The sequence below is a fragment of the Corvus hawaiiensis genome, chromosome 3, assembly GCF_020740725.1.
Source record: "Corvus hawaiiensis isolate bCorHaw1 chromosome 3, bCorHaw1.pri.cur, whole genome shotgun sequence".
Classification (NCBI taxonomy): domain Eukaryota; kingdom Metazoa; phylum Chordata; class Aves; order Passeriformes; family Corvidae; genus Corvus; species Corvus hawaiiensis.
In genome coordinates this window covers 106,752,798-106,766,918 of record NC_063215.1, presented here as the reverse complement: position 1 = coordinate 106,766,918, position 14,121 = coordinate 106,752,798, and the positions used below count along the sequence as shown (strand labels likewise).

At 48.8% G+C, this 14,121-nt stretch overlaps 1 protein-coding gene and 1 long non-coding RNA gene across 2 annotated transcripts; both read left to right on the top strand.

Moving 5' to 3' along the window:
• Positions 1 to 1,885: 1,885 nt before the first annotated feature.
• LOC125322520 lies at positions 1,886 to 4,816 on the top strand. Its single transcript, XR_007202048.1, has 3 exons — positions 1,886 to 1,927; positions 3,427 to 3,579; positions 4,776 to 4,816. It is a non-coding gene; the product is annotated as an uncharacterized LOC125322520 (long non-coding RNA).
• Positions 4,817 to 4,860: 44 nt separating this feature from the next.
• LOC125323511 (TOG array regulator of axonemal microtubules protein 2-like) lies at positions 4,861 to 13,201 on the top strand. Its single transcript, XM_048298553.1, has 5 exons — positions 4,861 to 4,893; positions 5,850 to 5,953; positions 8,673 to 8,877; positions 10,061 to 10,277; positions 12,876 to 13,201. Exons 1-5 carry the CDS (start codon positions 4,882 to 4,884, stop codon positions 13,109 to 13,111), a joined length of 774 nt encoding a protein of 257 aa, XP_048154510.1. The 5' UTR covers positions 4,861 to 4,881; the 3' UTR covers positions 13,112 to 13,201.
• Positions 13,202 to 14,121: the final 920 nt, after the last annotated feature.

Sequence of the window (14,121 nt, the reverse complement as noted above, 5' to 3'; positions counted from 1 at the left end):
TGCCCTGTCTCTTCTGCTTTCTCTTCCCCATTTCTGTTTGGTGCCCTGTGAGGTGCAGAGAGCTTCTGCAGCTGTGGGGGGGTCCGGGTGACACTCAGGGATGCCCGTGGCATCAGCCGCCAGCCCTGCGCTGCAGCCCCGATGCATCACGCGCCTTCCTGTAGCTCAGGTCCTGCCCAAAGCAAGTGCTGAGAGAGGGAGTTGTTTGCACCTTGTAAATAACATGTTGCTGCTGTTTTAGGTAGGGGCTTTTGGGAAAAGCTAGACTTTCAGCTGTTCTTGCCCGGGTGTGGAATCTTCTGGGGCATCCTGCTGCTTTCTTGGGGAATGTGTGAGGTGGAGTGGAGTGGGTGACAGACAGGCCTAGATTGCAGAGTGGAAACTCAGCTACAGAGTGCCAGTGCAGACTCTCACTGCTGAACTGCCTGCTGGGGCTAGCAAAGAAGGAAAATGCCCCAGACACAGCCCAGTGGGACTGTGTCTCAGGGACAGGTACAGGGAGGTGACAAGAAACAGCAGCATGGCACGGTCTCACAGCCTCCAGGAAGCACTGACATAGGGACTTCATGTGCCAGAGACTTCAGAAAGGCTGTCTTGTTAAACGGCCACAAATGAAGACTCTGAAAGCCCTCTATTTGCCTCTTGGATTTGTATATGCTTTTGACAGCCACAGCAACCTGTGGCAGCGAGTTCCACGATTTCATCAAGTACTGCTTGAAAAGCACCTCCCTTTGTTTGACTGAGCCGCCAGCCTGGTAAATTCAGAGGGTGCTGCCTAGTTCTTGGGTGGAGAGAAAGTCACTCTTTTTGGTACTTGCCTTTCAGGGAGCTGAAGGAGAAGGGACTCTTCAGCATCAAACACCTGGCTGAGTCTCACTCAGAAGTCCTTCTTTGTAGACTTCGTGAGGTTTGCTTGGCACTTACCAACGAGGTAAGAACATTGTTCTGAATCGTCCTCCGTGCTTCTTACACGGTGTGTAGAGTAGATATGTGCTTGTTCATCTCCCTGTGTGCTCAGGAACTGCCTTCATTTCTGTTTCTAGACCTTATCTTTCTCATGTCTGTCAGCTCTCTATAGGATCTGTGTGCACATGTAGCTCTATTTACTAGTAGGTCGGGCATCTGACACTCTCCTCTTGGAGCGAGCTGCCATTACAATGCAACGTGCAAATGCAGAAGCGGAGACACTAATTATGTTATTTGCTGCAGTCCAAATCTCTGCCCAAGCTGTAATTCAACACTGCCAATTAGTCTGTAGACTTGAGCCTGTGTTTTCTGTTTCCTGGCTGAGGGCTTCAACTGCTGCTGTTACTTTTTCAAACAGGAGCAAATGACTCTTTTGTCTTTATGACTTGTGCCTTTATGGCTTGAGAGCAGCCCTTGCTTTAATTTGTTTCTTTGTTTTTTGAATAAAAGGGCCTAAAACCAAAGCAGTGGACATTCCAGAAGAATTAAGTAGAACACTTTAAGTGAAATAATATGTTTTAGGCCTGCAGGAAGCAGGCCTGAGGCCTAGCACAAGTAGGTGCCAGAGTTAAGTGCCTTTCTGTGCTTGTGCTCTTCTGCTCTGCCTGTGCTTTTGTGTTCCCCTGGACACAGCGGGAAGTGTTGTCATTTCCTGGGACTTTTGTCTAAGGCAACTGGTTTTCTTTTCAAGGTGATTCTTATGTTTCCCCGCATGACTTCCCCAGGTGACCAACCTTCGCTCAAAGGTGTCTTACTCTGCAATCGTCACTCTTGGAGAGCTCTTTGTGACCTTGCAGAAGGACATGGACTCGGAGGTGGATGAGGTTGCTCGGGTCCTTCTCCAGATGGTGTGGAACTCCCCAGAGTTTGTTCAGAAAGCAGCCAGTCACACCCTGGGAGTCATGGTGGAGCATGTGACTCCTGCACGAGCAATGACTGCTCTCATGGACAGTGGAGTCCAGTAGGTTCTTCTTCTCTTAGTGATATTCTTCACCTTCTATTGTGTGTGGGGGAGAAGGGCTGAGAGAGAGAATGGGAACGGTGGGAGGGAAGGGTCCTGTATCCTGCATCTTCTGTGAACTCAGTGACTTGATTGTCCAATCAACCTCACTTCTTTCCTCTTGTCACCTATTTCTGCCCTCATGCAGCCCTTTAGTTGACAGAATCACAGAGCTGTAGAATATGCTGAGTTGGAAGGGGCCCATCAGGCTCATCGAGTCCAGCTCCTGGCCTTGCACAGAACAAACACGCCAAGGGGTCACACCATGTGCCTGAGAGCATTGTCCAAAGGCTTCCTGAACTCTCTCAGGCTTGGTGCTGTGACCAGTGCCCTGGGGAGCCTGTTCCAGTGCCCAGCCACCCTCTGGGTGAAAAACTTTTTCCTGATATCCAAGCTCAACCTCCCCTGACTCAGCTTGCTGCTGCTTCCTGGAGTTCTCCCAGTCTGTCCGAGTTGCCTAGATGTGGTGAATGGTGGGCAAGTGAAAGTGCCTGCAAAGGCTAAGGATAGAGCCCTGTGGTTTTGTGGGAAGAGGGACAATTGCAACTGCAGCTGTGAGCGCTCTTTGATATTTCACAGCCCTAACCACAGAGGCCTTGGGAAAAACCATGCATCCTCATTATGCCATTCACTTGAGAAGTAAGGAGGGTTCTTGCTGGGGCATGGAGCACATGGGGGAGAACGTGCTGGGTGTGGCACAGCCTGCACAGCAGGTGCAGCTCCTGCCAAGAGGAGTCTTGTATGACTGTCCTGGCCTTAGAGCCCCACTTGCTATTCAAACTGATGTCTCATGTTAGCCTTGAGATGATGAATCACTGTACAGGCACCTTCACAGGCCGACTGCCATGGGACAGCTGAAGCAGGTGCTGCCTTAAGTGTTGGTGCTGGGCCTGATAGTCCCCAAGAGACACTGTCTAGAACAGGACAAGCTGGCTAAACTGACTGCCACCCTTTCCTCAGCTTTGGAAAAGGGGGAAACGTTCAGATGTATCTCTTGCCAAGCCTCACAGAAGAAACTGGCTGCATTGCAGAATATTCTGCAACTTCGTGTCCCACAGCGTGTTTTCCCTGCATTTGTTTCTTTCCCAAGGTCTGCAGATTTGGGGGTAAATGGGTGCAAATATCCTCAATCCTGCTGCGGCTGTCTGTGTAGTGGCTGGCTCCTGATGGGTCAGCCTGGGTTGTCTTTAATTTCCCTCTTTCTCAGAGTGAATTTGGGGAAAGACGTTGAGTATCAGATAGTGCAGGGAGACTGAATTCCTCACTCTTGCTTGCAGGCAGTCCTTCTGTAGAGTGCTAACTTTGTGTTTCTCTGCGGACAGAACCTTCTACAGGTGTCCCAAGTGTCAGGGAGAACCCAGGCCTCCTTCCCCCAGCAATGACAGGGAGCATGCTCTGGCCAAGGCCTGCGCTGTGTCCCTCTGCTCCCTGTGCCCCAGTGTCCGCTCTCTTCTTCCCAGGAGCCGCCACGTCCAGGTGCGGAAGTGCGCGGCCCAACTCCTCCTGTCCTTGATGGAGAAAACTGGAGTCACGAAGCTCGCAGGAACGCCCAGGGCTGAGAGGCTGGCGCACGCGGCAGGGACGCTTGCTCAGGACTGTCACGAGGACACAAGGTAATGATCTTCATTTCACCTCCTAAAACAGGAAAACTGTTGGGTGTCTGGCTGTAAAGGGCAAAACCACAAAAGAGTGGAAGCTAAAGGAAATATTAAGTTCCCTCATTGTGTGGATGAGGTTCACAGAGTCACGGAATACGCTGAATTGGAAGGGACCCATCAGTGTCATCGAGTCCAGCTCCTGCCCGTGTGCAGGGCCCCCCAAGAGTCACTCCATGTGCCCGAGAGCATTGTCCAAAGGCTTCTTGAGCTCTGTCAGGCTTGGTGCTGTGACCACTGCCCTGGCTTGTCTGGGGAAATGACTGTGCTGGGGAACATGAGGTTGTCCCGCAAGAGGGAGCATTGCTAACTTCCTGGGACTTGAATGATTCTTTCCTGAGATCAAAAGAGCCATCAGATGAGCCAGTCAAACAGTTTTGCTTGGCCTTAGGTGCACAAGACAAAGCCAAAATGTTGGCTAATGTTCATCACTGAAGGATCGCATACATCTATTTCTCATTAACTTAAGACTTTCCTAGAAATATTCCCGGGGTCTTTAGCCAATGTATTCAGTCTTTCTAAACCTCTTCTGCAGATTTCTATAATGCTCTTATCTGTGGCTGAATGACCTCCAAATTGCTTCCTGAAGAAAACTGTGGTTTCCTAGTGGCAAAATCAACCCAAACCACCCAAATCCCCTCACTTTGAGGATTCAATTCCCATTAATAGCTGCCAAGAACGCATGAGCAACTAGCTGTCCCTGTGCATACATATGGTATAGAATAATCAAAAGCAAGCATGAGGCATTTGGTCCTGGCTTCCCTGCCAGTTAAAGAAAGGCAAATTACTGTGCAATGGCAGCAAGACACTGCTAATAAGCTCTGACTCAAAGCAGAGGTGTTTTGCTTGTTCCCTGGGATCCTTCGATGCCACAGAAGCGCACCCACAGTTTCAGAGTGAGATTGTATTTTTCTGTTGCCCCATGTTCTCCTCTTGCCTCTTGTGTTCAGCTGACAGCACTGTGCAGTGACAAGTGGAGGTAAACCTCTCTCTTTGCTGAGTAGGTAATGCCTTCTCATGCAGGTATGGCAGCTGCTGAGTTTAAGGTATCAGCTTATTCTGTTAACGCTCCTCCTTTGTTTGTTCACCTTCTATTCTTTCTTTCCTTCTTTCTTTCTTTCTTTCTTTCTTTCTTTCTTTCTTTCTTGTTTTAGGCATTATGGACAGGAGATGGTGAAAATGATGCTGAATCACCAAAAATTTAAAAGGCTTTTGGAACAATCTCTTTCCACCCGTGACCTGGAAGATATTCTGACAAGAATGAAGAAGAAAGTAAGTGCTTGGTAGGAGAAATGTCTCCTTTGTGCAAGTATTGCCACTGCTGATATGAGATCAAACAGACCTAATCTTATCTCATTCCTTTTCTGCCAAATCATTTTGCTCCTGGGAATGAACTGTTGATCCGTAGCCTGTTCATCTGCAGAGCACAAAGGAATTGATAATATTAGGGGAAAAGTGGGGTATTGGATATTTTGTATATTGGCCACAAACAGGGAAGGGAAAGAGGAGGAAATGTGTTTACATTTAAGCATAACCCCCCACCCCACTATCCCTACTCTGCCCCCAGTGACGCAATTAAGTGAGAACAGTGCTTCTGGAGATAACAGAGTCTTTGCAAAAGACACAGGAAGCAGTAGTGCCAAGAAAATTTCCAAATATTCAAAAGATGTCCCAGTCAATCCCAATTCCTACAATTACTATCTGTCTTCTGGGAATACTGCCCTGCTGTCATGCCCTGTGCAGCTGGAAGAAGCTTGGTGAATTCAGCAGCATCCAGAGGAAAATCATTTGTTTGCCTGGGTTATTTTTTTATTCTTTTTACCTACGTTATAGAAGGGAGTGTGCCTTTGTGCAGCACCAGGGAGAGTGAGTGTGGAACCAAATCAACTTCCAACACAATGGGCCAACCTCCAAAGAGTCCAAATTTTTCTGCAGCTTCCTTTAAGAGCATTAGTTCCCTACCAGTTTGCATTATTCCCATTTATGCTCAAGAGGAATGCATTTGGGATTTTAGACTGCTGCTCAGTATGGTAGCAGCCATAACCTGCCTTGGGCTATTGAAAACAAAGAGTTGGCATCACTGAACCTCTGGCCTGTTTCCTTCTGTAAGTTCGGAAAGGTTTGCCCAAGCCTTGGTAGCAGTGATCCTGGTTATAAGTTGTGTTTTAAACAGGTAATTTCCTATTTTACATTCTAAAGATCCATGGGGTTTCTTTATGCCTTTGTAGGGGATGGAAACGCAGAAGGGTGAACACCCATCTGTCGAGAAGCCTGTGAAGAAGAGGAGCGATGGCTCGAAGAAGCCCCAGGCCACATTGCCTTCTAGTAAACGGTACTGAGCACTTTAGTTAGATGTGACAAAGCACGTGGCAAGCTTTACATGTCTCTTCCTCAGGAAAATCTTTCTGGTGGAGATGACCTGTGCCAGAGATTGTTTCCTTTCCCTACAAATGCTCTATCATAAAAAATGTCTCCTTCTGCATTACGCTGAACACAACTTCTCTGGAAGGGTTTCCACAAAAAATGGGCGACAAAAAGACACCCATTGGTTGCAGCTCAGAAGATCCAGTGCACTGGCAAGGACAGTGCTGTGGAGGCTGTGAGAGGGCCATGTCTCCGCTGCCTCACTTGGGACAAGTAAATTCAAGCAGGGTTTTTTTCCTCTGAGAGCAGTCTTTTTCAGATGGGTGTTTTGATGAGAAGTCCCAGTCTAGAAGCAAGATGCTGTTCCCCAAAATAGCACTTCCCATGCATGTGGTTTGGCCTTCCTGAGTCATGGTTTTCTTACCCTCAGACAGTACCAAGATGAGTAGTAAGTAGCAAGCCAGTTCCTGAGCAACTTTGGTCAACAGGTGTCTCAATGTGGACGTTTTGTCTTGACATTCCTGTCCTTCATACTGTTTGCTTGATGGACAGCATGTTTGGTTTATTTCCCCCTGTGCTGCAATCAGCATTTGAGACAGGAATTTGGTCCTTGCTGTCTCTTCCTGCCAGTGGGAGAGCTACTTGTACCTGTTGTCCTCTGATAACAGAGGGGATTTATTTAGCTCTGTCATGCTCAGCGCTGGCAGGAGAGTGACCACATGCCTCAGTAGCGTAGTCAGGATCTTCCCATGCTCAAGAGAGTTGTTCCCAGTGGGTTTGTTAAGCTGTGGATCTAGTCTCTAGGGAAGCAATCATGTGAGCGTAGTGCTGGGATGTCTGGCTTCTGTTTTTATCCCTGTTACGGATTTTCTGGATCCTTCAGATATGCCCCTATCCATCTGTTCAGATGCATCTGAGCTACTTTTCCAGATTGTCATGCCTGCTGTAGAGACACTTCTCCAGAGGGATGAGTTTCCTTATTATAAGACGCACACCTCCCTCATGATGAGGCATTTAAACATGGAAGTAGCGTCTCTCTTTCTTCACAAAGCAGTGCGACATGTGTACCTGGGAAGCCGTCTGGAGATAAGTGAGATGCATCTCATCCTTGGTTTTCCTGAGTAAGCACTGGTGAGAATGTTGCTTGCAGATTGTCTCTTGTAATGATTGTGTAGCGGGTTTGGTTTGTAACCAGGCAGAAACACCAATTTAGTGTAGTGGTTTGGTCCAAAATACTCATTACTATTTACCTTCTGTGAGATAAGAATTAGGAGAAACGCAAAGCAGTCACCAAACTTGAAAGAATAGAAAGAAGTTTATTAACAGACCTAAAAGAAGAAAAAAAAGTCATACCACGCCTTCAGAACACTTCTCCTCCCCCCTGCCTTTCTCCCTTCTTGCAGTGATAATGTAAAAAGACAGCCCTTGAGATGTTCAGTCTGTTTACCACTTCCATAATAACCTTGTTCAGTCCATTTAGGAAGAGGAGTCTCTTGCCCATGCTATGAAAACATTATCGCAAGGAGCCAGCCACCCGGGTTGGTTCTCTGCTTGCATGTGAGTCCCTTCCCCCGTCTTGCAGCTTTTCCCACAACTGCTTTCGAGGGTCCACTCTTGAATTGCTGGGGTAAAATTTTAAGGTTGAGCCGTTCAGAAACAAAAGTTCTCTTCACCCATCTCTGGGAGTATTTCATTTCTAAGAATAGAGGCCCTTCTCCTTCCCTGGAAGCAAAGGGTCTTCCTCATCTTCCTCTTTAGAACTATCTCTGGGAGCATCTCTAGGACCTGAGGTTTTCTCCTTTTCCATTTGGAGCAAAAGTCCTCATCACTTCCATCTCTCCCTGTTCAAACTTCTCATGAAATTACAGCTGCGTCAGCATCTGCTTATCTCAGCGCAGGTGCTTTTGCTCACAAGTACAAGTTGAATGCTCCACCCCCCATGCCTTCATGAAATTACAGCAGGTACTCTGATCTATCATAGCTTCACAACAGAATTTCAGCTTTAAGCATCTCCTCTTTCACTTCCCTCTGGTTTTCAGCTCTTCATAGCACTAAAAGGGTTAATCTCACCTAGGCCTTGCAGCTGGAATGTGGCTTATCGCTGTTGGTCACATGACCTCTGCCAGACAGCCGTGCAGCTTTAGCTGAATCTTGGCAGCTCTGGAGAGGGGGAGCCGAGCCGCTCCGGCTGCCCACAGCCCTGCTGTGGGGGGGGTTCCGCGGGTGGAACAGGGCCCGTCGGCTCCAGGATGGCCGTGGCCCGACCCGGCCTGGCCTGAGCAGGGCCTGGGCCGGGCCCGCTGGCCCCCACACGGGGCCCGCAGCCACCTGTCCCAGCACCGGAAACAAGACAGAGAGAGTCTGCCTCGGGGTTTCCTGTTCTTAAGTGTGGATCACAGAGGTGGTCACAACTTTAAGTGGCTTAAAGAATTGTCCATATTCAAAGTGGCCAGCTGATAGGTTCTGTCAGGTCACAGAAGGAGCTGTAAGCACTCCTTTGCAAGGACATCACTTCCGGGACTATGCTTGCTAACCCATGACAGATTGTCATGAGGTCTCCCATTGTTTTTCAGATCAGGATTTTCTAGCTTGAAATCACATCATTAGGAAACCTCCCCAAGATGTTCTGCTCACAATTAACTGAAGGTATGATCACCAACAGGTCCGCATTTGGTTTTATTCAACAGGGTGAAGTCTACCTCTGATGGACGCCTCCTACGCCGCCCAAAAGCCCAGGTCACGTTACCTCCGGCTGTGGAAGAAACGGAGCCGCTCCAGAAGCTGTACAATCTCCTGGAAGCCAAGGAGTTTAAGACACGGATGGAAGGAGTGGCACTCCTCCTAGACCTGTGCAAAAGCAGCCCCCAGCTCGTCTCCACTAACACTGTCCAAGTATGTAGGGTGTCTTCATTGTTCCTTTCCTTTAGCTCCTTTCCCAAGCCTGTAGCAGGCAAGTTAATTCAGTGTGTCTTGGCACTACATCCTGGCTGTGTGGGACAGGCTGGTGCCTCTTACCCTGAAATATTTAATTCAGGTCCACGCTTCAGGACAAGTTCTTTCGGTCCAGATGTATTTGTCTGGCAGGTGCCTATTGATGCTGTTCATCAGAGGAGGACAGAGTTTTCTGCTGGTGTAACTTCTGCTGTCTCCTACTCCCACTTGGGTTAAGTGAAGGGAATCCAGCCACTGAAAGCGTGGCAATTATTCTCCAGACAAAAAAATGGGTTTGGATGGGGAAGAGAAGTATCAGGCTGGGCAGGTTTAAACCAATTTTTTTTAAAAGGATACTTCTGTAAACTCCGACTTGTCTTGCACAGGCACAACTCTGGTTACTCGTTTCCATCGGCATCCCTAGTCCTCTTGGTAAAGACGGTGCTCACCCTTCTTGGGGGGGTCTTTTTTCTCTTTGGAAAAGGAGGGAAATGGCTAGGGACAGATCTCTTCCTTCTCCTCCCAGTAGCTGCTTTTTCCCTTTGTCCAGAAAATGGTGCCTGATAATGTGGCTGTCAAGGGACTGAACCTGCTCTAATGAGAGTGGTCCAGCACATTAAATTTCAGAAGTCTACCTGCTGGGTAGACAATTGGTCTGGATCCTGGAAGAGTTGATCAGAGCCCTGCACTTCTCCAGACACAGGTTCTGAGACAGATGGAACAAAACCTGGATCTCCTCCAGCCATAGTTTTGGCAAAATCGTAACTGTCCTCAGAACTTGAGACAACTGCGTAGAAAAAGGGGCATTGTAAATATCTGGTTCCATACTTCGAAAGCAAAGATACCGTTTTGCATCAATAAATGGGATGAATTTAATGACTGAAATGTGGAGAGAAACACCATAGGAACTATTCTGTCCCCACCCAAAGCTCTTCAAAATATATGAAAATCTTTCAACCAGCATGAGGTTGCGCAACCATTCCAGTGAGCGGCCCACAGGAAAACAGGGAAATTGTGCAAGCAAGTGCTGACCTGACAGGAAGGATCACTTTCATCTTTTACATTGCTGAGTGCTCACTTCTGCGTCCCTTCCTCAAACAAGGACATTTTAATCCAGCTTTCATGTTGTTTGTTCTCTTCACAGATTTTTGATTATTTTGTCCCGAGACTTGGTGATACGCACAAGAAAGTGAAGCAGAAGGCGCTGGACGTGCTGGCTGAAATCGTAGGCATCCTGAAAGATGGCTTAAACCCGGTGATCATCTGTCTGGTTGAAGGAATAACAAACAACCTAAACTCAAAGGACCCCGGGGTTTATGCCGCAGCTGTGAAAGCGCTGGAAGAATCCATGGCTCACTTAGGTAAGGCTGAGCCCTGGCATGGACTCTCCTCAAGTGTGTCTCTGCCTCTGCGAGTCAAGAGAACGCTGAGTGCCTTGACAGCTGTTGTTGTCTGTGGAAACCTCCAGCTGACATCCACCAGAAGCTGTGCAGGTGCAGTCTTTACGCACCAGTCCCCCACCAGGCTTGAATGTGCATCAGCATTTCCCAAAAGTCCCAGGAGCCCTTGGCTCTGTGCTGCTTGTCTGAAGAGGAAGTGCTGGACTACAGCTTTGCTGGAATTCAGGGCCAAAGGGATTTTTGGAGTTTGCCTGGGCCCCAGTTGACTTCCCAAACGAATAGCTTTGCTGTTGGCATGAAGGGACAGCGGCGCATCAGAACCTCTGCAGAGCAGCCTCCTGGAAGGCTCCACATCATAGGCATTAGCTTCATTAGGACAGCAGGATCAGTTCTTTACTGCATGCTTGCATGAAGATCATTTGGGACCTCCTTTTTGTATCTCATGCAGGAAAGGAGCTCTTAATAATACCCTGCTACTGAAACCCACACTGGGGTGTAGCTCTGTAGTGGTTCCCAATGAAGCAGATTGCCTGCTTTGTCACTGCCAGCCCTGGTGACCCTGTGAGGGACCAAACTTCATCCCACACACGTTCTGTCTCCAGGAAAAGCTTGCCTTGGCTTATTAGAGTGGTAGGACTCGAGGCTTGCAGGCCAATGCAGGCAACAGTAAATTCAAACATGACCCCCAAAACCGCGACAGATAGGCACAAGGAAAACCAAAATACATACGCCGGTCAAGTATTGGGAAATCAGTTCATTTTCCAGTCTCTCTGCCAAGATCTGATTTCACAGATGTTACAGAACCCCACAGGCTACTGAGGCACTGAGCACTAATAGCTCTTGTATGAGTAACTTGGAGTCTTGTCCCTAGATCCACACAGGTAACCTGACAATTTAAAAACAGCTTATCCTTCAGGTGGGAACAGAGGTGTGCATTTTGGAGCCTTCTCACCCTTTTCCATAGGGGAGGGAGAAGATCACCTCTGCAAAGCTCTGGGATGCAAAACCTTTTCACTGCTTACGTGTGATTGAAGTCTTGAGGTCCCTGATGTGAAATGTTTAACATAGCTCCTGGTACAGCAGACAACTTTGGATTTAAAAAGTGACAGGAGAGCTTTTCTTTTGGAATTTAAAATCTTCCCAAGTAGGCTGGAAGGAAAGAAGAAAAGGATTCAAAAATCGGCAGGAATTTCCTTTCTTTTACAAAATGTAGTTGCCCCTGCCCTTTCCCTCCCCACTGTCCTTTCTCTTATGACCTCAGAAGAGAGAGCAGAAATGTGTGTTTCCCTTGTAGATAAAGTATCCCTGATGAAAGAGTTCAGCCACCGCAGGAGTGAACTGAAGGGCCAAGCTCTGCTGGATGTCACGGAGCATCTCTCAGGTATGGCCTCCCCTTCTAAGGCAAGAGGTCTTCCGAGGCAGAATTTACAGGGAATGCCAGTGAATAGACACTAGAGTGGCTCCTCCAAATCAGGAGGTGCTGAGCTTGTCTCTCCTGCCCAATACCCATGGAAGGTGTATTGGGCAGGTTTTCCCTGGCTGCTGCAGAGGTGTGCAGCATCTGAGATGGGGGCGGCACTCGGCCTCGGGGCTGAGCTCTCACTGGGGCATCTCAGAAGCTGCCTCCAGGAAAGGGAGGGGCTAAAAATTCCCAAGCTGGCTCCTCTCTTGGAAGCTCAGGGACAGCTCTGATCCTTTAGGGAAAATGGTGGCAAATGCTGTTTCAGGGGATCGGTTTGTTTTGTCCTCACAGAATTCTTGCTTTGCTCTTGGAAAGTTTTGAGGCGGAAGCCTGCAGTGCCTGGGGGTCACAGCTTAGGTCCAAACTCAGCACACATGTTAGAGGCACGGATTTTGTGCAAGGCAGCCTTTGGGGGCAGAGGGGCAGAAGCAGAGTGCTGAGGCTCCCTGCCTGTGCTGTGGAAGTGCCATTGGACTGAGCATTTCAGGGTGTGCAGTCAGGGTCTTCCTATGTCAGCGCTGCCCAAAATGCTCCAAATGCAGCTGATAATTGATTGCTCAGAGGAGCTTGCTATGTCAGCAATAGCCAAGGGATGGAAAAATGATAACCTCAATATATACTAGAGAAGACAGTGTATAGCCTTGCTTTATTTATAGCCTTGCTTTAGCGGGGTCTAAATCCACTGCTAATTAAGCCAGGTCACAAAAACGGAGTCATCCTTTTTATTAGAAATCTCTCAATTTCCTCTCTAAAGTGCCTTTCAAACCTTCAGCAGTGGGTTTAGACAACTTCTAAATGGAAATAAACAGCAATTTGACATTTTGGTCATTCATCATGCCAGAAACAGATTGTGGAATGATTTAGTAAAGCTGTGAAGTCTGCCACAGGTACAAGGCTCGGATCTGGAGAAATTAGTCCTGAGGGCTTGGTGGTTCTGTTTTGGGGATGTTCAGCTGCTTTGCCCATTTCTGGATCATGGGGCTCTCACTGTTATTTCACTGATCTTAGCCAGAGAGACTCCCAAAATCACAACTAGAGGTAGATCCTTGTTTGCATTAAGGCTGGTGGTTAAGAAGTTTGCATCTCTCTTCCGGCAGCGCTTGTGGCATGGGTTTATCCCAGGAGCCCCGAAGTCGTCCAGCGCTACGCCCTGCCCGTGCTCTGGTCCTTCCTGGGGAACAAGGCGCTGCCTGTCCGAAGCGCCAATGTCCGCACTGTGGTCACCAAGCTTGCCTGCGCCCTCTACAAGGTGATGGGCGCCAAGCTGAGGAAGCATGCTGCCAGCCAGCCTCCGCATGTGCGGGAAAACCTCTCCGACATTTTGGGCTGGTGAAGGCTCGATGACCTGCAGGAAGATGACAAAGTGCTGAGTTGGACACCTCCGGACGTGACTTCTTAGCTGTGCCAAAAAGGACAGAATGCAAAGGAAGGGTGTGCACCTGCCCCTGCTCTCTCCACCCCCCTTCCTAGTCGTGGCATGGGGTGCCTGAAGCAACTTCCAATTGAGGACAAGGTGAAGGCTGAGCATGGCTCAGCCTCACAAAGAGGTAAGGCGGGAGCTGGGCCGCTCTCTGGCGGGAGGAAGGCTCTTGTGCCAGCCTAGAGAGCCTGGGCACATTGCCAGGGAACAGTTCTGCCCTGCATGTGCCCCCTGCACTGAGCTGTGCTGCTCCCAGTGCCCCGTGGAGCTGTAGGGCTGCTCAGCTGTGGGGCCGGGAGAGGAGCAGGAGGGTGCGTGTGCAGCTGAGCCATTCCTGGAAAGCACAGGCCTCTGGGCTCCCTGCTGTCCCAGGGCAGCCCAGAGGCCAGGCTGTTCCTGTGCTGGCTCTGTGCAAGTGGGTCAGGGTGTCTCCCTGGCCTGCCTCAAGTGGCTGCTGGCAGGAGCATGTTTCCCTGTGCAGCTCTTTAGAAGTTTCCAGGGAATCTCTCACATGAAATACTGTAGCTTCTGATGCTTTATGTTGTCATTGTGGCCTCTGTTATATTTTGTGTTTCCATTTTGCAGGACTGACTGGCTACACTCTTGCGAAGAAGTTTACCGTGGAATCTCCCTCTATGCTCCTTCCCTCCAAGCCATTGCCTCCCATCCAGAAGAGCTCTCCTTCTTCTAACACAAACAAAATAAGGAGCAGAGAGCAGGAGAATGGGAAAAATGTCACCGGCAATGATGATGACAGGAGAAAAAAGCAGGAGCTGAGTTCAGAGAGAAAAGGACATATGGTAAGGACACCAACCTAAGTCCTGTCTGGTGGATTTCCAGTTTATGTGCTGTAGGCAGAGCTCGGAGACCTTTTGCTGTGGTGTGAGGCCAGGGAAGCAGCTGAGCAAAGGGAGAGCTCAGCA

Coding starts and splice junctions, on each gene's coding strand:
- LOC125323511 (XM_048298553.1), top strand. Junction 5,954..8,672: donor ACATTGCCTTCTAGTAAACG/GTACTGAGCACT, acceptor TTTATTCAACAG/GGTGAAGTCTACCTCTGATG. Junction 8,878..10,060: donor TCTCCACTAACACTGTCCAA/GTATGTAGGGTG, acceptor TTCTCTTCACAG/ATTTTTGATTATTTTGTCCC.